At 43.7% G+C, this 24153-nt stretch overlaps 2 protein-coding genes across 5 annotated transcripts in view; one reads left to right on the forward strand and one right to left on the reverse strand.

Moving 5' to 3' along the window:
- The window catches only part of ENTPD5 (ectonucleoside triphosphate diphosphohydrolase 5), a 47412-nt gene extending 41590 nt beyond the window's left edge, over positions 1-5822 (reverse strand). For 2 of the 3 annotated variants that reach the window (XR_016307779.1, XM_089658921.1), the window contains exons 1-2: positions 5772-5812; positions 3660-3756 (exon numbers count right to left, since the gene is read on the reverse strand). Coding sequence is in view for 1 of the 3 variants with exons in the window: in XM_089658923.1 (XP_089515049.1) it covers positions 3660-3756; positions 5772-5816 (142 nt within the window). In the remaining 2 variants the exon portion in view is untranslated. Of the gene's footprint in view, positions 1-3659; positions 3757-5771 lie in introns of all 3 variants that reach the window. The other variant, XM_089658923.1, reaches the window with a different exon arrangement.
- BBOF1 (basal body orientation factor 1) lies at positions 5814-23993 on the forward strand. Of its 2 annotated transcripts, XM_089658918.1 has the most exons (11): positions 5814-5919; positions 7155-7404; positions 9936-10001; positions 10473-10616; positions 10698-10778; positions 13483-13553; positions 18162-18306; positions 21169-21659; positions 23001-23105; positions 23182-23241; positions 23770-23993. In XM_089658918.1, the coding sequence occupies exons 1-11, from the start codon at positions 5882-5884 to the stop codon at positions 23885-23887; spliced, it is 1569 nt and encodes a 522-aa protein (XP_089515044.1). In that variant the 5' UTR covers positions 5814-5881; the 3' UTR covers positions 23888-23993. The 2 variants fall into 2 exon arrangements, with proteins under 2 accessions (XP_089515044.1, XP_089515045.1); XM_089658919.1 differs by lacking the exon at positions 13483-13553 and having other exon boundaries at positions 18166-18306.
- The last annotated feature ends 160 nt before the right edge of the window (positions 23994-24153 follow it).

Below are 24153 nucleotides of genomic sequence, written 5' to 3' on the forward strand. Positions count from 1 at the left end.
ATGCAGGCCATAGACAGGTCGTTTATCAGCCGAATTTTCGTCCGCACAAAAAAATTGGCCTATAATCACGCCGTTAGTGGGGCCAGCCCGTCGGCCATTTTCCGCAGATCTCCTCATTTATTTTTATCGGTCATGCTGGAAAATCTGCTAAAAATTGCTGTTTTTTGTGGACATGGGTGGCAGCGTCGGCAACGGGCCGACCGATTTTTCGTTTATCGGCCTAAAATTCGGACGATAAATGGCCCGTCTATGGCCTGCCTAAGACAAGAGTGCCTACAGTGTGATAAGTAACCAGAAATTCACAATCTCATTCTACAGATTTAACATAAGCGTGACTCAAGTGTTTATCTCAGAGGGCATCAGATGGTAAATAAGAATCTAATAAAAGGAAGTGTATAGGCTATCAGTGTTCCCCTGAATAGTTGAGATAGCTCTGTCATGGTTAAAAAACAATAAATCTAACCAAGTAATAGCTCACATATTATAATGAAACACAGAAGCACATCCAGGGGACTGCCAAGCAGCACTGACCTTTGCCTCCACGCTCTGTGACCTGCACCTTGACTGCTATTTACACAGGAGTTTTACTAAAACGGGAGCACTCAGAATCTGGTTCAGTAGTGCATGATAGCCAATCAGCTCCTAACTTCAGTTTGTTCAATTAACCCCTTGACACTGACCATACACAAATATACGGCCTCACTGCACTGGGCCATATGCCGTGGGGCCACATATTTGCGTATCCCCCTTTGTGCAGAGAGCACGCCGCACTCCCAGCACAGAGACCAGGGTCTCACTGGAAGCCCCGAGTCACGTACTGACAATCGGGACCCGGAACTCCCGATTGCGGGTCACCTGTTTGCTGTGATAGCCTCTGATTGGCTTTCACAGTGATCAGTCACTGTGAAGCCCACCGTTGTTTCTCTTTTTGAATAGAGGAGAGAGATAAATTGTATCTGTCTCAGGTGTCCGTTTATGAACCAGCAGTAATAGATCGCTGCTCAGTTCTCCGGCATTCTCGGAGAACACAGTTCTCCTGTGAATTCCGTTTATGAAGCATATGTAGATCAGTTCTCCAAACGAAGGGAGAATGGTCTACAAACGCTGGAAAACGGCTGATTTTACTATAATCTCGCGAGATTACAGTAAAAGATCAGTTTACTAAACAGACGTAAATTATCTCTGCTTAGTTTTCAGTTCCTCCGATTCTCCAGCTCTGGGCAGGAGAATCTGGAGGGAGAACACAGATCTCCAGAGAAGGGCTGAACATATTCTCCTGGGTGTCATAAACTGAATGACCAGAGAATAGCTGCGATCCTCTGAATCTCAGCTATTCTGTGTGTCATAAACGGACACCTCTGTCCTTTCAAAGAGAGAAAAAAAAACAACAGTGTGCAAAATAAATATGAAAAAATTAAAGAAAAAAATACCTATATCAAGGTTTGATCTAGGTCAGTGCCAGGGTTAGTGTTTGGGTCAAAGGTCAGGGTCAGTAAATTTTTAACATTAGTATCAATGTCAGTGTGTTTTAGGTAGGACAAAAAAAAATTGCAAAATGCGCAGTATTGTTTTTGGGTTGTACTACAGGTACAAACAACAAATAACATACACATTTGTGGCATCGCCACGATTGTTAGGAGAAGGAGAATTTATTTTGGGTTGTTCTTTGATGGTCGGTTATTAAAAAATATACAGCTAAATTTAAAATAATGATTTTTTTTTACTATTTTGGGCCAGTTTTTCTTTGTTAATGAATAAAAAACTCAGATATCCATTACCATTTTTTTACTGTTTTGGGCCAGTTTTCCTTTGATAATGAGTAAAAAAACTCATCAGATATCCATTACAATTTTTTTACTATTTTGGGCCAGTTTTCCTTTGATAATGAGTAAAAAAACTCATTAGATATCCATTACCATTCACAACCAAAAGTAAGCAAAACTTGTCATGAAAAAAACGCGGTATAATTCACCTGGATGTAGAAAGTAGTTGTGTTGATATGTACAGATTTACTAACACAAGTCAAAGCAGCAAAACTGGGCTTAGGCATTAGATTTTGTTTTCCCTTAGGCATGAAGGGGTTAAACTTTGACAATAAAACCTGGAAGCTGATTGGTTTCTATGTGAAGCTGCACCAGATTTTGCACTCTCCAGTTTTAGTAAATAACCTGCATTGTATTTCACCAAAATTAAAGAGAACATGTAGTAGTTTTGTATAGATTTTCTCCAATAAACACAAGGGTCAAGGAGTCACACCAGTTATTCCATGTGACCCGTATAGAGTTTCAGTTCGCCCTCAAAATGCGGGTAAGCAGTTGGCAAGAAGTAAAAAAAAAAAACCCTTAAAAAACATTTTTTTTTAAATTTCTCAATATGGTATTTTTTATTTTATTTATTTTAAACTTTTTTTTTAAATAACTTTATCAGAATAGTACAATGTTACCATAGTAACACTGTACTACTGTGGGGGTGGGGTGGGGGGGGTGATCAGGGATTTTTTTTTTTTTACACTTTGCTTTGCAGGAGGAATAACGATCATTTATTCTGCAATGCAAAGCTTGCTGTCATGAATCTAACTCGTTCATGAACTGTCATCAATGAGTCAGGTTTTTGACAGCTCAAGATAGTGATCTGTGATTGGCTGGAGCTGGTCACATGGTACAGGGTGCTGTAATTGGCCCCATGTATCATGTGACAGCTGTGGACCAATCACGGCTCACTAGGAAGAGAAGCAGAGCTGTTATGAATGAGATTGATTCATAACAGCTTTGCTTACATTGTGAACATGTGATCGCATAGTGATCACATGATCACCAGGTCCCGTTCACCGGGATCTTCATTCCACTCGCTATACAGCCAGAGCAACATACAGGTATGTCGCTTTGCCTGTAGCTGCCGCCTGGCCACAGTACATTGCGGGCGGTATGTGGTTAAAAAGTAAAATATCAAATTGTAACCATATAAACAGAAAAACAGGAATAATGTGGAAAAGCATTATTATCACTTTGAAACTGGAATTGCCTGCGTCCTTGCTGTCTCTATCACATCTATTCTCCTAATTCCTATTCCAGTTACCAAAGGGACAAAAAGTGATCTCCGCAGGGCAGAGCACAATCACCCCCTAACTAACAGGACCTCCTCAGTCTGCCATCCCACTCTAGGATCAGACTCTGCCCAGTTCCATCTGCAGGTGTCCTCTATTCTACACGGTGCTGAGTACTGGCAGCTCTGGCTGTCACCTGTTGTGTGTCCTTCACCCCAAAAATGGTCATCAAAAGTCACTGTGTTAAGGGATGGCCTGGTGGGCTTCTGGATAGCTCAGGTGAGATCACACCAATTGATCTGCACACTCTTGGCACTGCAGACTGGCAGCCTATAGAGCAGCTATTCTCAACTAGGGTTCCTCCAGAGGTGGCTAGCTGACCTCTCCTTTGATGGTGCCTTCATAGTTGCTGGCCCAACTACACTTGGCCAACATCCAACCAACCACATTCCATGGTGACAATGCCAACAACAAAACCATAATCAGGAAGGGCACTCCTCTACATGCTCACATCAAAATGCCAAGATAGGAGCAGACTAAAAAAAAAAAAAAAACTCAAGAAAAAGATGTTATGAACTTTGTATGTTTCATAAAGTGGAAGTGGATTATAACTCACCATTTATGAAGTACAGGAGAACCATCAGGACAATCTGCATCCAACACCTAGACATCCCTCTCCCAACGAAACTGCTGCTTCCATCTCTAGATGACACCTGAAATCAGATGTAAAGACACCTTGGTATAAAGTAACTTAAAGCCCTCTGTACCCAAATGTAGAGTTGTGCTCAAAAGTTTGCATACCCTGCCAGAAATTGTGAAATGCTGGTATTTATATTGAAGATATAACTGATCATGCCAAAAAAAACTGCCCTTTATTTAAGGATAGTGATCATTTGAAGCCATTTATTATCACATAGTTGTTTGGCTCCTTTTTAAATCATGATAACAGAAATCACCCAAATGGCCCGGGTCAGAAGCTTCCCTCCCCTGGAATGTTTGGCCTTGAAAGGTTTGGCCTTGGTGCAGACACACAAGGTGACACACACACACAGGTTACAATGGCAATTAAAAGGTTAATTTGCTACATCTCTGGCTTTTTAAATTGAAATTAGTGCCTGTGTTTAAATATTCAGTGTGTTAGCTCTCACATGGATGCACTGAGCAGGCTAGATACTGAGCCATGGGGAGCAGAAAAAAAAACTGTCAAAAGACCTGCATAACAAGGTAATGGAACTTTATAAAGATGGAAAGGGATATAAAAAGATATCCAAAGCCTTGAACATGCCAGTCAGTACTGCTCAATCAATTATTGAAGTGGAGTTCCACTCACAATATAAAAAACTAAAAGTCAGCAGCTACAAAAACTGTAGCTGCTGACCTTTAAAAAAGAGTCACTTACCTGTCCCTCGGTCCCGCAGTGTCCTCCCCGCAGCCCATTTCACCAGCCGTCTGGTGTTCCAAGCACAGGCATCTTTAGTGTGGGCACCCGGCTGTGACAGCTTGCGGCTTTACAGCCGGGTGCCCACGGCACATGCGCAAGTGGGGCTGTGCTTCCTGAATGGCACTTGTCACATGTCCCAGAAGACTACGGCGAGGGAGGGTAGGAGGACAACCTTAGGCGATCGCAGCAGATGTGGGAGCGGGTACCTGTCAATTTCAGGGACTCGACCCACCCCTGCTCCCCAAAGGTGCCAATCCTTAATGGGGAGCGGGGGACCAGTCTTTAAAGCGGAACTTCCCCTTTTGGGTGGAGCTCCGCTTTAAGAAGTAGAAAATTCTGGGATCTCTCGATACCAAGCCAAGATCAGGTAAACCAAGAAAGATTTCATCCATAACTGCCAGAAGAATTGTTTGGGATGCAAATAAGAAAAAAGCACAGGTAACCTCAGGAGAAATACAGGCTGCTCTGGAAAAAGATGGCGTGGGTGTTTTTACGGAGGTCAATACAACAAAAATGAACTGCATGGTTGAGTTGCCAGAAAGAAGCCTTTACTGAGCCAATGCCACAAAAAATCCTGGATACAATATAGCTCAGTAAAAGTTTCTGACAACTCAACCATGCAGCTCATTTTTGTTCAAGTGTCGTCGTATTGTGCTCCTTAAAAACAACCACACCGCCTTTTTCCAGAGCAGCTTGTATTTCTCCTGAGGGTACTTGTGGGGTTTTCAGGGGTCAATGCCCCCAATATTACCCCCCCATCATACAGGGGTTAATACCCCTAATATTACCCCCCATACAGGGGTTAATGCCCCAATTTTACCCCCCAATCATACAGGGGTTAATGCCCCCAATTTTACCTCCCAATCATACAGGGGTTAATGCCCCCAATTTTACCCCCATCATACAGGGGTTAATGCCCCCAATTTTACCCCCCAATCATACAGGGGTTAATGCCCCCAATTTTACCCCCATCATACAGGGGTTAATGCCCCAATTTTACCCCCCATCATACAGGGGTTAATGCCCCAATTTTACCCCCAATCATACAGGGGTTAATGCCACCAATTTTACCCCCCATCATACGGGGGTTAATGCCCCCAATTTTGCCCCCCATCATACAATGGGTTAATGCCCCTAATATTACCCCCCATAATACAGGGATCAGAGTTAGCCCACCCATTAAAACAAAGGGGTCAGAGTTAATCCCCCATCCCCTCCATTACACAGGGGGCAGTGTCCCCCTCCTCTTCCATACTGGGGTCGTTGTCTCCCGAACTCACTGTTTACCTCATCTCTACCGGGACACCGGCTTTCTGAAGCACTTCCGGTCATGTGACACACAGGGGGCGGGAGGAGGCTCGGAGCCGTCGCCATGGAGACGCAGTAACAGAGTAGAGATGGTGGGAAAAGGAGCGAAGCGGAGCAAGAGCAAGAGGTGAGTCCAGCGAGCCTAGAGACGGGCCAGAGAGGGGAGAGGTTCTCTGCACACCGAGAGACCCTCATATGAGGTCACTAGAAGAGCCCCCATAGCATGTCCTCTACCTGGAAGGAGCCACTGCCGTACGAGCCCCCTTCACATGTGACATCGCTGGGGGGAGTCTCTGTCATTAGCAATGGCACTGGGGAGGTGACACAAACACTCTGTTGCGCGTGACATCGCTGGGGGGAGAGGGTGCCCCCGGTCACGCATGACATCACTGGGCGGGGGAGGTGCCCCCATCACATGTGTCATCACTACATATGGGAGGTGTTCCCCCGTCACGCATGAGCGCTTGACATCACAGGGCGGTGTCTCCCCCGTCAGGCGTGACATCACTGGGGAAGGTGCCCCCTCCCTCTCTGTCAGGCGTGACATAACTGGGGGAGGTGCCTCCTGAGCATGACATCACTGGAGAGAGGGAGCCTCCTGTTACACATGACATCACTGAGGGGGAGCCCCCTTGTCGTGGCATTAGGAGGGGAAGCGCCTGTTGTTGTGTGACATCGCTGAGGTGGGGGGAGCCCCCTGTCACGCATTACTTCACTGGTGGGAGCCCCCGTTGTGTGTGACATCACTGAGGGGGAGGATGGGCAGCCACCGTCATTGGCAACCTCACTGAGAGGGGGAAGCCCTCCTGCCGCGCGTGACATCACTGGGGAGGAGCCCCCCTCCTGTGTGACCTCACTGAAGGGATCCTCTTTCTTACAAACCTTCACTAGAGGGAGTCACCATCATCAATAACGTCACTGGCGGGAGCCCTCATCACAAGCTATCTCATTGGTAGAAGCCCCCATCATGTGTGACATCACTGGCAGGACCCCATTGTGAGAGATATCATTGGAAGGAGACCCCATTGTGCATGATATCACTGACAGGAGCCCCTCTTGTGTGGCTCCATTGGAGGTTTCCCCCATCGTATGTGAAGTCACTGATGGGAGCCTCCACAATTTGGCAGCACTGGCGGGAGTCCCCATCGTAAGTGATTTCACTGGCCGGAACTCCCACTATTTGTCCTGCCATTGTATATGACTTCACTGGTGAGAGCCCCCATTGTAAATGACATCACTGGCGGGAGCCCCATTGTGTGCCCTGATTTTGTAACCTCGCTGGAAGGAAAGCATGGTCCTTCTTCCCATCACTGGTGCCTTCTTTACTTTATGGGCCTTATTATAGTTTCATTCTACCTACAGGAAGAAGAAGGTGGGCAAACATGAGCCCAGAGCAGATAAAGAGTCAGAAGCAGAAAAGGCGAAGGCCAATGCAGCCGTTTGGGAGGCCAGACTTAAGATGGCGGAACTGTCTCGAACGCAATACCGTGATGCCGCTCGAACTTTGGCACACAATAATGAAGAGTTGAGTAAGAACCAGTACCAGATGGAGAAGGACATGCTGGAAGTCATTGGCTTCCTGAAGAAACAGGACCTGAAGAAAGATGAAATGGTAACCCCTCCACCATATACCTCTGACAACTTAGTTGGTTCCCTGTCCGCCCTCTCTTCTTCTTCTCCCTCGACTATATATCTCTGACATCATCCCTACTGTTCCATCTCTTCTTCTCCTCCCTCGACTATATATCTCTGACATCATCCCTACTGTTCCATCTCTTCTTCTCCTCCCTCTACTATATATCTCTGACATCATCCCTACTGTTCCATCTCTTCTTCTCCTCCCTCTACTATATATCTCTGACATCATCCCTACTGTTCCATGTCTTCTTCTCCTCCCTCTACTATATATCTCTGACATCATCCCTACTGGTCCATCTCTTCTTCTTCCTCTGCCATAAACCTCCAACATAGTACCTGCTGGTTCATCTCCTCCCCTGCCCCTCTACTCTGTTGGTACCCCTATTATTCTTACTGCTCTTCCCTCTACCATATACTTCTACCACATTGCCTGCTTGTCCCCTGTCTGTCTCCTCCCTTGCTTTACCTCTACTGTTGACCTGCTGCAACTTACCTGTTGGTGCCCTTCTCCATCTCCTCCCCTGCTCCTCCTCCTACCATATACCTATGACATGTTACCTGCTGGTACCCCTGTTTGTGTCCTCTGCTACTTAATTTGCCATACAGTATATTTACAACACCTTACCTGCTGGCACCCCTCTCTGTCTCCTCCACTGCTTGCCCATCCACCTTATACCTCTAACACCTTACCTGTTGGAATGTCTATCGTTCTCCTCCCTCTACCTTATACCTCTGACACCTTACCTGCTGGTACCCCTGTGGTTGTCCTCCTCTGATCCTTTATATATCATATCTGCGATACCTTGTCTGCTGATATCCCTTTCTGTCTCCTTCCCTGCTCCATCCTCTACCATATACCTCTGACATCTTACTTGCTGGTATCCTTCTCCATTTCCTCCCATGCTGCTCCTCCTTCTACTGTATTCCTGTGACATCTTACCTGCTAGTACACCACTCCTTCTCCTCCCCTGCAACCTCCTGTACCATATACCTCTGACAACGTACGTATTGGTACCCTGTTCTCCTCTGCTCCTTAATCTGCCATATGCCTACTACACCTTACCTGCTAGTACCCTGTCTGTCACCTCTCCTACTTCTTAGTCTACTGGGTACCCCTGTCACCTTACCTGCTGGTACCTTATCTATCTCCTCTCCTGCTCTTCAATCTACCATATACCTGTGACACCTTACCTGTTGGTACCACCATCTATCTCCTCCCCTGCTCCTTCTCCCACCATATACCTGTGACACCTTACCTGTTGGTACCACCATCTATCTCCTCCCCTGCTCCTTCTCCCACCATATACCTGTGACACCTTACCTGTTGGTACCACCATCTATCTCCTCCCCTGCTCCTTTTTCCACCATATACCTGTGACACCTTACCTGTTGGTACCACCATCTATCTCCTCCCCTGCGCCTTCTCCCACCATATACCTCTTACACCTTACCTGTTGGTACCCCTGACTGTCTCCTCTTCTGTCCCTCACTCCTAGATACCTCCAACAATTTTGTTCGAGAGGAGAGGTGATGACAGTTCTCAGCTATAGAGGAGATATGGTGGGACTGCTCTATTTTAAAAATGATGGGAATATTCAGATGGATGAAAAGTGATGGGACTTCTCAGTAAGAGATTAAAGCTAATGAAGCTGCTGTGTTGGAGCGGAGGGATCATGCCCTGCTCTCTGTACTAGTATCTTATATAGTTGGTAAGGTTGAATAAAGACACCAGTCCAGCCAGTTCATCCTGTGTGGGTGTGTGTATGTGTGTCAATATCATTTCCCATATTCCTTAATGTTGCATTCGCTAAAATGCCCATCTTAGAGTTTTTAAACTATTGCTACTTACCACTGACACCACTGATTGTGGTAGGGAGTTCCACATCCTTACCGCTCTAACAGTAAAGAATCCCCTGTGCAGATTCTCTCCAGTTCCAGCACATCCTTTCTAAGGATTGGTGACCACCACTGGATGGCATACTCCAGATGTGGCCGGACCAGAGTTTTGTAAAGTGGTAGAATTATAGTTTTATCTCTGGAGTAAATCCCCTTTTTTTTGGGAATTCTAATATTCTTCTAGGTTTGCTTGCTGCAGCTTGACATTGCATGCCATTGCTGAGCCTGTGATCTACTAAGACCCCCAGATCTTTTTCCATCCTTGAATCCCCCAATGGTTCTCCTATTGAGTAATTTGCATGAATTCATATTTTTGTGTATTGTGAGCAATAATTCATTCTGAACACTATTTAAAATGTACTGGTTTGTTTAAAACATATCACTGTTGGCTGAGGAAGGAGCTCCGAAACATTGCTGTTGTTTTTTGTGACTAACTAAAGGCTCCATTTAAGCAACTGTCATGTGCTGATGACATTCTTTATGGATGTATGGACAGCAGCGCCGACTGTTATTGATCACTATGGCACTCACTACTTGTAAAGGTCTGAAACCATATAGAGTGTACCAAGTCCCTCTACTACAGATTCTGTCTCTATTTTGTCCCAAAAGATTGAAGAATTACAGCAACAACTGTCAGCGGAGAAGAAACAGGCAAATGAAGAGAGACAAGAACTGGTGAGTGACTGTCCTTCCTAACTGCCAGTTTCCATCTTCTGTCTCCCATATGGAGCAGCATTTATTGACTAGCGGTGGATTCATAATAGGATATAAATATGTTGCACAGACCTCATATATCTTCTTCTCTACCCAAAACATAATCTGTCCACCTGGCTTTTCTTCTACATGAGTCTCCAATTATCTATTTGTCAATGCCTTATGACTGATCCAGGGGCGGACTGACCATTTGGAAACTCGGGCACTGCCCGAGGGCCCGGGGTCAGTAGGGGGCTCCATGAGATGCCCCTGGTACCTTTTTCATAGGCTTTTTTGAGTTTGGGCAAGGACACAGGGGCTCCATGATCCCCTATTGCCCGAGGGCCCCATGAGTTGTCAGCCCGCCCCTGGACTGAACTCCACTAAAAATGACATATCAAGGGCAGGTACTCTCCCTCCTTTCCACCCTGACATTGTGAAGTCTTTTCACAGATAGAGGAATTCAAGAAGCAAATTGCCAACTTGGAAGAGAAATGTTCCCAGAAGACTCGGCAAATTCAGATAATTCAGGCAGAGTTCAGGATGATGAAGGAATTTCGCAGACGTAAAGCAGAAATGGAGAAGGAGCTGGATGAGGTGATATCACATGCTTTGTAAGCCATCCTACTGCCCAATTTTCTGCTGATATGGATTCAACTACATGCTCTCTCTACACAGATTAAAGAAAGCCTGCGCCGAGCTAACCATGAGCATAAAGAGTCACTGGCAGCAATGGAGAGGCGCTTCTTCCAGGACAAGGTTAGAACAATGGTGGCCTGACGGGTCATTTGGGGTAATGATGTGTCTCATCGTCAGTGAGGCAGAGCAACAAATATACAGTATATGTATAAATTAATCTGTGCTTGGAATAAACAACCTCCAGAGCTGCTTACACTGTATTTTGATACCCAGTACTGATAAATAAAAGTGTAGTACTAATACAGAAATATAGCCAGTTTTATTTAAAAAGGATTGAAAACACTCAAATGGTATTATGAATAAAAGGATGCTCTGTATATCAAATAAAAATCCTGGTTCATACAATCCTTCATACTGGCCAGTAACCAAGATGGCGTCCTCCTTATTTATGTATGTTGCAGGTTATCACTAGATTGAGTGTATGACAATTATTGCACTGCTTATTTGTCTGTATTAGAACAACTATCACTTAGCAAACCCCAATATGCCTACACACTACACATTCCTTGCATTTAATAATCAGCAGTGCAGAACTAATAAATATCACCAGCACCGTGTTGGAGACTTTCCAGAATGCTAAACCGTAGAATCGTATAAGGTTCTCCATATGCAACATTTGTGGCCTTTGATGAGTACTAAACAGGGCAATGACAGAAGAGCCATCTATATCTGGTGTCCAGATCTGTACCATATTGTGTGTGTGTCATGCACAGCACCACTTTATAGAGGGCAGAGTAAATGCCACATCCAAGGCAGTCTCTGCCATTTTAGAAGGACTGTTGACCAATCATTACACAGTACAGTGCATCATACATCAGGATCAATCACACACAATACAATACAGTACATAATACAAATCACAAGTGGTTTACCACCCCTCTATTAATCCAGAGTCTACAATAAAACAATTAATTTTTTTAATTGAATTTGAAAACAACCAGTAGAAATATTGTACAGGTATACAGGTATATACAGTGTAAACATTATATAAATATATATATATATATATATACACACACACACCAATCAGCCATAATATTATGACTACCTACTATAATCCATCGAGGCATGGATGCCATTAGACCTCTGAAGGTACGCTGTAGTTTCTGGCACCAATTCGTCAGTAGCAGATCCCTTAAGTTCTGTAAGTTGCAAGTTGAACTTCAAGGCATTGGACTTGTTTTTCCCACAGATGCTCGATTGGATTAAGATGTGGAGAATTTTGAGGCCAAGTCAACACCTCAAACTCATTATTGTGGTCCTCAAACCATTTTTTAATTCATCAATCAGACCAGGTCACCTTCTTACATCGCTCCATGGTCCAGTTCTGATATGCTCACATGCTCATTGTAGGTGCTTTAGGCTATGGACACAGGTCAGCATGGGCACCCTGATCAGTCTACAGCTACCAAGCCCCATACACAACAAACTACAATGAATTGTGTGTTCTGACACCTTTCTATCTGAACCAGCATTACATTTTTCAGCAATCTGAGCTACAGTAGCTTGTCCAGTGGATTGGACTGCGTGTGTGTATGTATGTATGTATATATATATATATATATATATATACACACATACACACTGTCTATTCTAGGTTTCGTTTGGATGTTTTGGCAATATACTGCATTGTACACCATAAACAACTATCACACAATACAGTGCATTGTATAGCAGTATCCAAAACTTACAGAATTCCCTCCAGGTCCTCAAAATCACTTGGCTCCATCAAAAATGGGACCTCATGAGTATCGTGATGATTTTGGAGTCCCTAGAAAGTAATCCATAAGAAAACAATAAATAAAAACTAGTTTTGGAGTAAACCAAACCTTCTAAGAACTGGGTCTCTTTAAATAATCCTGCTGTAAATCTAGAGTCCAATGCATCATGAAAATCAAATATATTAAACACATATCACATAGACAAATATAAAACCATATATAATCCCCCTAACACTGTCCATTATGCACAATTACTTTGTAAAACTGTATATTTTTATCATGCATTGGTCTAAATTTACAGGATTATTTAAAGAGCCCAGGTTCTGGGAAGGTTTGGTTTTGGGTCCAAAACTTGTTTTTCTTTGTTTTCGTATCATATAGCAATATCTATCTATGTGAATATCAGCAGACTGGCCTGTCTGGTAGTCCGTCTGGTTGGATTTTTCATGTGATCCTTTGTTGTACTTGTGCAAATTAAAATGTATGACTCCAGAGGTGAGATGATCACACAGAACACAAATAGTTGATATGGATTTTCAGAGAGTGATAGATAACACAAAATTCTGATTGTTCCAGATTAGGAGAGGCCAGCCTAAATGGCAACACAAGGCTTCTTCTCAGCACCAGCAGGGTGGGTTTGGTGTTTAGGGCAGAAGGAGTCCACAGTTTGCTTGTTTCGACTGCTTCCAGGGCAGATATCACAAGGATACGATTGTCTTCACAGCTCTGAAGTTTCATATTTTGGGAGGGATCATTTACTATCTACTGCTAGATAAATGTTGTCAGTTTCTGTTATTCTTAGTATTGATGATGGCTGTAGCCCACTTAGAACAAGGAAAAGATTTTCTGAGCTTGAGATTAATCAAAGTGTACCATGTACTGTACTCATAACATACATTTCTATGCAAAGTTTTTGGAACCCCTGGTCAAGATAGGTAGAGCTTGGATGTCCCTTCTGGTGTACAAGGCCTCTGGAGGAGATAGATCAACCAGTGCCGCAATATCTGACATTTATTGACCTAACGGTTAAATGTTTTCCTCAGCAACGCCTGGAGAAAGAGGCAGAGAAGAAAATTGTGATGCTGGCAGAAAAAGCTCATAATGAGGCCATCATGTAAGAATAAAATCCTGATTGTCTGAGCCTTCTTTCTACAGTCTGTTCTCTACAGATCTACTCTTCCTGCCTGGCACTGACTGGTCTAAAACTCCTTTTTCTAAAGTTCTTCTGTAACTACCACGTTTGTCCCTTCATGACTGATGCCTATCAAGTGTACAGTTTGTGCCTGCTCTGCCCTGAATCTGGCGACACTGTGTGGTCTTGGTGTAGTCAGTGTTGATCCTTGGCATAGTTATGTCTGTGTGTAAATGAGGTTTGTCTAAGTAGGTACAGCCAGAGTTGGGTATCGGATTCACCTGGACAGTCCGAGTTTGGAATCCTTTGTCCAGGTATCAGTCCGCCTGAAACTCGGACGCATACTGTGCACAGTTGAAGAAATATAGCACTATCAGGGCTGCTTCGTCTCCAACTCTGGCTCCCACTTCATGGCTCTCGCCTGGTAAGGCAGTCTAATTGTAGTCTTTAAGAGGTAGGGGACACTGAGCTAAGGTGGTGGGGGGTGCTGATATAAGGGGTCTCTGATCTAATGGGTGGTCTCTTAAGGCAGGTGCTGATCTAACAGGACTCTGATCTAATGGGGGGGGGGGGTGCTGAAGTAAGGAGACTCTGATCTAATGAAGGTCTGTAGGGGGGCTGGGGTGCTGATATAAGGTGACTCTGATATAATGGGGTTGTCTCCAAGGAAGGGGGTGCTGATATAAGGAGACTGATCGAATCGGAAGTCTCAAAGGGGGGTGCTGATATAAGGGGACTCTGAGCTAATGGCGGGTCTCTAAGGGGGGGTGCTGATGTAAAGAGACTCTGAGCTAATCGGGGGTCTCTAAGGGGGGTGCTGATATAAGGGGACTCTGATCAAATCGGAAGTCTCAAAGGGGGGGGTACTGATATAGTGGGACTCTGAGCTAATGGGGGGTCTCAAGGGGGGTGCTGATGTAAAGAGACTCTGAATGGGAGGTCTCAAAAGGGGGTGCTGATATAAGGGTACTCTGAGCTAATGGGGGGTCTCTAAGGGGGGGGTGCTTATGTAAAGAGACTCTGATCTAATGGAAGATCTCAAAGGGGGGTGCTGATATAAGGTGACTCTGATATAATGGGGTTGTCTCTAAGGAAGGGGGGTGCAGATATAAAGAGACTCTGCTTGAATGAGAGGTCTCAAAGGGGGAGTGCTGATATAAGCAGACTCTAATCTAATGGGGGGTCTATAAAAGGACCCTGATCGAATGGGAGGAGTCTCTAAGGGGGAGCACTGATATAAAGGGACTCTCATCTAATGGGGGTCTCTAATCTAAGGAGAGAGATGATATAAGGGGACTCTGATCTTATGGGAGGGTCTCTAAGGGGCCGGGCACTGATAGAAGAGGACTGTGATCGATTTCTCCAAGGGGAGGGGAAGATTTGCCACTGAAGTGTTCGAGTTTGGAGTTTGGCTTGAAAACAAGATGGCAATCCTAATTGGGTCTTGGCACATAGTTTTAGGTCAGCACAGTGTTTTGATGAACCTCAGCTTGATATCTGGTGCACAGTCAATATTTGGTCTCAGTGTACATTGGTGGGCCTCCATGTGCAGTGTTGGGTTTCACTGTACAGTTGCTGCAAGATTTGGGAGGACAGTCAGCGTTGAATCTTGGTTAATGTTAGACCTCAGTGTAGTTTTGATTTTTTGGCACACTCAGTGCTGCATCTGGGTGTACAGTTGGTATTGGATCTTAATATATGGTCACTGTCATTTCTCAGCATACAGTTTTGTTTTTTACTGTACACTCAGTGTTGTATCCGGATGTAGAGATAGCAATGGGTCTCAGTATACAGTCATTAAGTCAGTTCTCAACATATAGTTTTGTTCTCAGTGTAGTCACTGTTGTTGGTTTTGGACACACAATTGGTATTGGTTCTCATCTGTGTCACTTCTCAGCTTACATTTTTGGTTTTCATTGTAGAGTAAGCTTTGGTTTTGGGTATACAGTTGGCATTGGGTCATTGTGTACAGTCGCCGTGTCAGTTCTCAACATGCAGTTGAGGTTCTCAGTGTACAATCAGTGTTGGTTTTGGACGTACTGTACATTTGGTATCGGGTTTTGGTACACAGTCACTTCTCAGCATACGGCTATGGGTCTTTGTAAGTCAGTGTTGGTTTTGGTGTATATTTAATAATAGGTCTTGGTATACAGTCCCTGTCAATTCTCAGCATACAGTTTTGGTTTTCAGTGTACACTCCGTATTGTGTCTGGATGTGAAGTGGGCATTGGGTTTCAGTATACAGTCATTGTATCGGTTACAATTGTGGTTCTCAGTTTACAGTTAGTGTTAGTTTTGGAAGTACAGGTGGTATTGGGCCTTCATAGAGAGCTAGTGCTATTCCTCGGGCTACAGTTTTGGTTTTCATTATCATAGGGTTTTTTTAATCTATGAAACAATCTAATGTTGTCCTTGTGTTGGATTTCAGTGTGCATTTGGAGTCTGGTTTTGGGTGTTGGGTCTTAGTGAACAGTAATGGGCTTTGGTATTTTGTCATTGTGTGAAGGAAATGTAGTCTGATCCTGTATTTGGTACTCAGTATGAATCATCTCTGTTGCTGGTAACAGAACCCCTGAACTCCATTCCTTGTTCTTTTCCTACAGGCATTCTATGTTCCCAGAGTGGGGTTGGGTGTAGAGTTTCTTTTGAGTTTTAGTATTTGGCATTGTGTCTCAGTGTGCAGTGTTGGGTTTAAGTATGCAGTTAGCGTTGGGTGTATGGTCAGTCTTGGGTGTTTATAGATGGTGTTGGGTCTCAATGCACAGCCCTGGCCAAAGGTTTTGAGAATGACACAAATATTAATTTTCAGTCTGGTGCTTCAGTGTTTTTAGATTTTAGTAAGATGTTACTACGGTATACTGAAGTATAATTACAAGCATTTCATAAGTGTCAAAGGCTTTTATTGACAATTACATTAATTTTATGCAGAGAGACAATATATGCCTTGTTGACTCTTCTTTTTCAAGACTTCTGCAATTCGCCCTGGTATGCTGTCAATCAACTTCTGGGCCGAATCCTGTCTGATGGCAGCCCATTCTTGCATAATCAATGCTTGAAGTTTGTCAGAATTTGTGTGTTTTTTTTTTTTTTTTTTTTTCACCTGCCTCTTGAGGGCTGACCACAACTTCTCAATGGGATTAAGGTATGGGGAGTTTCCTGGCCATGGACCCAAAATTTCGATGTTTTGTTCCCCAAGCCACTTAGTTATCACGTTTGTCTCATGGCAAGGTGCTCCATGCTGGCAAAAAGGCATTGTTCGTTACCAAACTGTTCTTGGATGGTTGGGAGAAGTTGCTCTCGGTGGGTGTTTTTGTACCATTCTTTATTCATGACTGTATTCTTGGGCAGAATTGTGAGTGAGTCTACTCCCTTTGCTGAGAAGCAACCACACACATGAATGATCTCAGAATGCTTTACTGTTGGCATGACACAGGACTGATGGTAGTGCTCACCTTTTTTTCTCCAGACAAGGTTTTTTCTGGATGCTCCAAACAATCGGAAAGGGGATTCATTAAAGAAAATTACTTTACCCCAGTCCTCAACAGTCCAATCCCTGTACCTTTTGCAGAACATCAGTCTGTCCCTGATGTTTTTTCCTGGAGAGAAGTACCTTCTTTGCTGCCCTTCTTGGAACCAGGTCATCCTCCAAACGTCTTCACCTCACTGAACGTGCAGATGCATGACACCTGCCTGCTGCCATTCCTGAGTAAGCTCTGCACTGGTGGTGCCCCGATTCCGCAGCTGAATCAACTTTAGGAGACAGTCCTGGCCCTTGCTGAACTTTCTTGGGTGCCCTGAAGCCTTCTTCACAACAATTGAACCTCTCTCCTTAATGATCCAATAAATGGTTGATTTAGGTGCAATCTTAGTAGCAGCAATATTCTTGCCTGTGAATCCCTTATTGTGCAAAGCAATGATGACTGCACGTGTTTCCTTGCTGGTAAATTAATATTTGTGTCATTCTCAAAACTTCTGGCCAGAGCTATAAATTGTTTGCTTTCTCAGTATGTGGTTGGGTCTGGTTGTACAATTTATGTTGAATCTTAGTGTATGATGTTGGGTCTCAGTGTAGTCTTGGTTTTCAGTGTGTGGTTGGTGTAGGGTCTGGATGTGTATTTCATGTTTGGTTTTCGTGTGCAGCATTGGGTCTAAGAGTATATTAAGTGCTTGATTGTAAAAGCATGCTGTTGGTTCTCTGTGCACTGGATGTTGGGTCTGAGTGCAGCATGTTGGATTTCATTGTGCTATTGGGTCTGTGTGCACAGCCAAGGCTAGGCCTAAGTGTATACTTTTGGGTCTCAATGTACAGTGTTGGTTTCCGGTGTACGGTTGGGTCAGATTGTACAGTCAATGTCAGGTCTTAGAATACGGTGTTGGGTCTCAGTGTACAGTGTTGGTTTTCAGAGTGTGGTTGGGTCTTCTTATATGATATTGGGTCTCAGTGTAGGGTGTTGGTCCTTGGTGTACTGTCATTGTTTGAGAGAAATGTGCAGTTTCTGATCCTGCATTTGGTCCTCCATATGCATCATTTCACACAAAATGTTACTGTCAACAGAAGCCTGTTCCCAATGCATTGTTCTTTTCTCACAGGCAGCTGGATGATGCAGGAAGATCTGTCTTCAGGGAGAATGTACGCCTGAAAGAGGCTATTTCTTATCATGTGGATGAAGCACGGAATTTAAAGAAAGCCACCACACAACTGAAGGAGGAGAAGGAGCATCTACTGCAGGAGAAGGTGGTGTCACCATCTGCATACAACAAATCTCTGCCTTCCTGATAGTAGTAGGATATGAGGCTATTTTTTACATAGCCTTCATCTTTTCTTTATGTATAGTAGATATCTGCCCACGTATTTATTGTAAGCTATTTTCCATCTTTAGCAGACACAACAGGCTCAAATCATTAACCCATAATACTTGCAATAATTTTATTACTAATCCTAGTGCTTTACATTTCCACAAGGCACGGACTTCCTGCCATGCATAGGTATACATATAGAAAGGAAGCAGAATTTAGGATGGGAAAGAAAGGTCTGGCTTCTATTCTATCCCACTTGATAAAGAAGGAATTTATATCACTTGTTGGGGACAATGTGGAGTTATGGAACTTCCTGCAGAATAACATATTCATAGCAACAACCCCTCCTTTTATATTGATTTCTATTTTTGAATTGCCATAGGTTAATGGCTGATTGTAACTCTTCCCCTTTCTTGGCTGGCTGTGTCTATAAACCCTGCTTACTGTGTTATGCACATGGTTACATATTTAGTGTGGCTGAAAAAGACAAAAGTCCATCCAGTTCAACTATTTAAAAAAAAAAAAAAAGTTAGAATCCTATACCCACAGTTGATCCAGAGGAAGGCAAAAAAAACCAGCAAAACACGACCCAATTTGCTCCTGCAGGGAAAAAAATTCCTTCCTGATCCCCCGAGAGGCAATCGGATATTCCCTGGATCAACTTTACCTATAAATGTTATATCCAGTTATTATTTTGTGTATCTAAGAAAGAATCCAGGACTTTCCTACAGCAATCCACTGAGCTGGCCAGATCCAACTCTTGAGGGAGTCTATTCCACATTTTCACAACTTTTACTGTGAATAAACCTTTCTGTGTTTGGAGATGAAATTTATTTTCCTCCAGACGTAAAGAGTGCCCCCTTGTCCTCTGTGATGACCTCAGGGTGAATAGCTCTACACCAAGTTCACTATATGAACCCCTGATGTATTTATACGTGGAGATCGTATCCCCCCCCTTATGTATTATACATGGTGATCATATCCCCCCCCCCTTATGTATTATACATGGAGATCATATCCCCCCTTTAGGTATTATACATAGAGATCATATCCCCCCCTTATGTATTATACATGGAGATCATATCCCCCCCTTTATGTATTATACATAGAGATCATATCCCCCCCTTTATGTATTATACATGGTGATCATATCCCCCCCCCCCTATGTATTATACATGGAGATCATATCCCCCCCCTATGTATTATACATGGAGATCATATCCCCCCTTATGTATTATACTTGGTGATCATATCCCCCCCCCTTATGTATTATACATGGAGATCATATCCCCCCCTTTATGTATTATACATAGAGATCATATCCCCCCCTTTATGTATTATACATGGTGATCATATCCCCCCCCCCCCTATGTATTATACATGGAGATCATATCCCCCCTTATGTATTATACATGGAGATCATATCCCCCCTTATGTATTATACATGGTGATCATATCCCCCCCCCTTATGTATTATACATGGTGATCATATCCCCCCCCCCTTATGTATTATACATGGTGATCATATCCCCCCCCTATGTATTATACATGGTGATCATATCCCCCCCCCCTTATGTATTATACATGGTGATCATATCCCCCCCTATGTATTATACATGGAGATCATATCCCCCCTTATGTATTATACATGGTGATCATATCCCCCCCTATGTATTATACATGGTGATCATATCCCCCCCCCCCTTATGTATTATACATGGTGATCATATCCCCCCCCTTATGTATTATACATGGTGATCATATCCCCCCCCTATGTATTATACATGGTGATCATATCCCCCCCCTTATGTATTATACATGGTGATCATATCCCCCCCTATGTATTATACATGGAGATCATATCCCCCCTTATGTATTATACATGGTGATCATATCCCCCCTTAATCTCCTCAAGAGAGAATAAATTCAGTTCCTCTAATCTTTCCTCATAGCTGAGCTCCTCCATGCCTCTTATCAGTTTAGTTGCCCTTCTCTGTACTTTCTCCAATTCCCCAATGTTCTTTTAGCGAATTGATGCCCAAAACAATTTATATATATACTCCATCTTTTCCTCTATGCATCCTGTCACCCTCCCTGTTCCTGAGTCTCTGCAGCCTGCCACCCTCACATCTCCTTGCTGCTTTGTACCCTTCTCTCTTGGATCTCTGCAAAATGTCACCCCTGCCTGGTCCAGCATCTTTTCAGCCTGTCCTGCTTCCTCTCTCCTACGTCTTTGCTGCCTGTCACCCTCCACTCCCCTGTAGCTTTGCAGCTTTTTACTCTTCCAGTCTCTTAGGTCTCTGCAAACTGTCACTCTCTCCAGTCCAGCCTGTCCTGCTTCTGCTCTCCTATGGCTTTTCATCCTGCCATCCTACCTTCTCCTGCATCTCTGCAGACTATCACCCCATCCTTACCCTCTTGCATTTCCACAGGAATAAGATGAATTTACTAGATAGATGTTGTTATATCAATTTTCTTAAAAACATGGATTTACCTAGAATATTACACAAAAGCCTTACATGCTGCTAGCTTCAATGGGGTGCTTTTTAAGGCGAGGAAGACTGTGGTGGTTTTTAAAACCCGCTAATGAAAAAATAAGGCTCTTTTATAGTTAAGACACCCATTTCATCTAAATAGATATCCACATTTGAGCAGTATTTCTGTTTGTGAATTTTCAGCAGAAAATTATGAGAAAAAGAACAAATAGTTCTATGATAGCTCATCCATATTAGTGAATAAAGCCTAATATGAGACATACAGTATATGACACTATGTCCCCATTTCTTTCATCTTGGCCCAGGAAACCAGTGAAAAGTTGGTTCAAGAAAAAGTTCTGCAAGTTTCTCATAAAAACACACAGATCCAGGAGTTACAGAAGACTGTGCAAACCCTGGAGCATGCTGTAGAGATGAGGATGGAAACAGAGGACAGATTGCAAAAGAAGCATCTTCAGATACAAGGAGAAAACCAGGCAGGAGGTGCAGAACTGCAGAAGCTCCAAAGGCTCTTGGAGATCAAGGATCGAGAAATGAACCGCATTAAAAAGCTTGCCCACAATATCCTACAGGAGAGAACAGAGGTAGAACACTTCTTTCTGGAAGCTCTGGAGCAGGTGAAACAGGAAATCAAATCCAGCCAAAACTATTATCAGAAGATGGCACAGGCAGCCTACAACAGCCGTATGATGCAGGCAGCTGCGGGAATAGAGCACTACCCCAAAATAAGAACCTTCCATAACAAGGAACACAGTACCAATGATGTCAATCAAGATCTCCAAGAGGCTGAGAAATGGTAACAAGTATAAAAACTAATCACTGTGTACATCCTAGCTGCCCTTCTAGCTCACTTCATATACACCCATGTGCCAATATATGAACACAGCACACCCCTGCCTTTACTATGTCACTGTTGCCTCAATATAGCCTGACTGCACCTCTGCCTCATTCGCATTGTTCATCCATTATGATCCCTCTACACACCTTCCTACCTCTATGATCCCAATATACCTGTCCTCTATTTTGGTGCCACCACGATCATTATATGTAAATGTCACTTATTATGGTACCAGTACACTCTTCTCCTACAACTATGGTCTCAATATACCCAGCACCCTATAATGGTCTCACTACACACCTCTCCTAAAACAAAGAACAGCCATCCTCCTTCTTACCACTATGATTCCAATATACCCATTATGGTCTAACTACACCCCTCTCTCACTGCTATGATCCCAATATACCCATCTCCATTATGGTCCCACTACAACCCTCTCCTACTGCTATGATTCCAGTATACCCATCCTCCATTATGGCTCCACTACAACCCTCTCCTGCTATGATTCCAGTATACCCATCCTCCATTATGGCTCCACTACAACCCTCTCCTGCTATGATTCCAGTATACCCATCCTCCATTATGGCTCCACTACAACCCTCTCCTACTGCTATGATTCCAGTATACCCATCCTCCATTATGGCTCCACTACAACCCTCTCCTACTGCTATGATTCCAGTATACCCATCCTCCATTATGGCTCCACTACAACCCTCTCCTACTGCTATGATTCCTGTATACCCATCCTCCATTATGGCTCCACTACAACCCTCTCCTACTGCTATGATTCCTGTATACCCATCCTCCATTATGGCTCCACTACAACCCTCTCCTACTGCTATGATTCCTGTATACCCATCCTCCATCATGGCCCCACGACACTCCTGTATACCCATCCTCCATTATGGTCCCACAACACCCCTCTCCTACTGCTATGATTCTAATATGCCTGTGCAATGTTATGATCCCACTGCATGCATCTCCTACTGCTATATTCCTAATCTACTGCTGCCCATTATGGCCCCAGTACATCTCTTCCCTACTGCTATGATCCCAATATACCCATTCTCCATTATGGTCCCACTACACCCCTCTCCTACTGCTATAATCCTAATATACCCAACCCCCATTATGGTCACACTACACAACTCTCCTGCTATGATCATTACGCACCCCATCCCATAGCTGCTCTCTCTTACCCCTAGGATTTTAATACATCCCTTTCCTACTGTGCATACACTTATAGTTCATCTCACTGGTGTTACCAGCATACTCTGCTTTTTTCTGTCTGCACATTAGGTCTCACATAGAGAGTGGAAAAGTGGACATTGCAGATCTAACCTGGGAGCAGAAGGAGAAGGTCCTGAGACTTTTGTTTGCAAAAATGAATGCTTCGGTTCCCCGGTAAGTGATTGGAGGTGACAAGCTATCACTTGCTCACTTTCTTGGAAATGTGCTGACTTTTGCTCTTTAATGCCAGGAAAAAGGGGGCTAGGTTACAAGCTGTGACGTTTTCTGCAACTAGAGAGCCACAATCCAGGTATGATGTGAAGGCCACAATACCCATCTAACTGTAAAAAGTAAAAAGGTAGGAGTGGAATTAGAAGCTCTTTTAAGAGTTATGCTGGCATACATATGCACAGCCTGCAATGTTTTGTAGCTTACCATCTAGTAAACCTCCTTGGTGGTGGGTTTTTGTATTTGGGATTATCAGTTGCAGGCTGTTCACCAAAAAAGCTACAAACATTCCCTATCTGGGTGAAAAGATAGAGACCATATTGTGGCTGCCAGATTCTACTTGGTTGTCCAAATTCAGTATACACATGTGGAGAGAATTACTAAAGCTGGAGCGTGCAAAATCTGCTGCAGGTCTGCCTAGAAACCAATCAGGTTTTTTTTTGTCAAAACTTAATTGAACAAGCTGAAGTTAAAAGCTGATTGGCTGCCATCTACAGCTGCACCAGATTCTAAGTGCTCCAGCTTTAGTAGTTTTCCCCCATGGTATCTAGCCATTCACCAGAGTCTCTGGGGGAAACTGTACAGGCAATGACCTTTGTTTTATCTCCAGGGAAACTGCAGAGACATCAGACAATACAATCTTCATAACACAGCAAGTTCCAGAACAATCTACATCCAGTGGGCTTTTACCAGATATCCATCCGGCAAAATGTCACACTGTGGCCTGAGACCCAGAATCATGCTCATATCCTCTCCCTACCTTTTCCTTCTGGATGATCAGTCTTTCCCATATTATGAAGTGACTCATGATGTAATAAATGATCTATAAGAAGAGCTATGTTCCCTGTGTCTTTTTTTTTTTCCTTCATCTTTTGAATATATTGTTTGATAGAAAAACTAATATTCTACGCAAGAATTTGGTTTGCTTGTGACATGCAGGGTCCTCTGGCTGATCTGTGCAAAAGTGGGTACACCCACTTTCAGCATTGCTAAT

The sequence above is a fragment of the Staurois parvus genome, unplaced genomic scaffold (assembly GCF_062004578.1).
Source record: "Staurois parvus isolate SC_StPar_1 unplaced genomic scaffold, SC_StPar_1.0 ptg001112l, whole genome shotgun sequence".
Lineage (NCBI taxonomy): Eukaryota > Metazoa > Chordata > Amphibia > Anura > Ranidae > Staurois > Staurois parvus.

Excerpts from the sequence above, each read along its gene's own strand:
- BBOF1 (XM_089658918.1), top strand. The coding sequence starts at position 5,882 with ATGGTGGGAAAAGGAGCGAAGCGGAGCAAGAGCAAGAG. Across the intron at positions 5,920-7,154 it reads AAGCGGAGCAAGAGCAAGAG|GAAGAAGAAGGTGGGCAAAC; the intron begins GTGAGTCCAGCG and ends TTCTACCTACAG. Across the intron at positions 10,002-10,472 it reads ATGAAGAGAGACAAGAACTG|ATAGAGGAATTCAAGAAGCA; the intron begins GTGAGTGACTGT and ends GTCTTTTCACAG.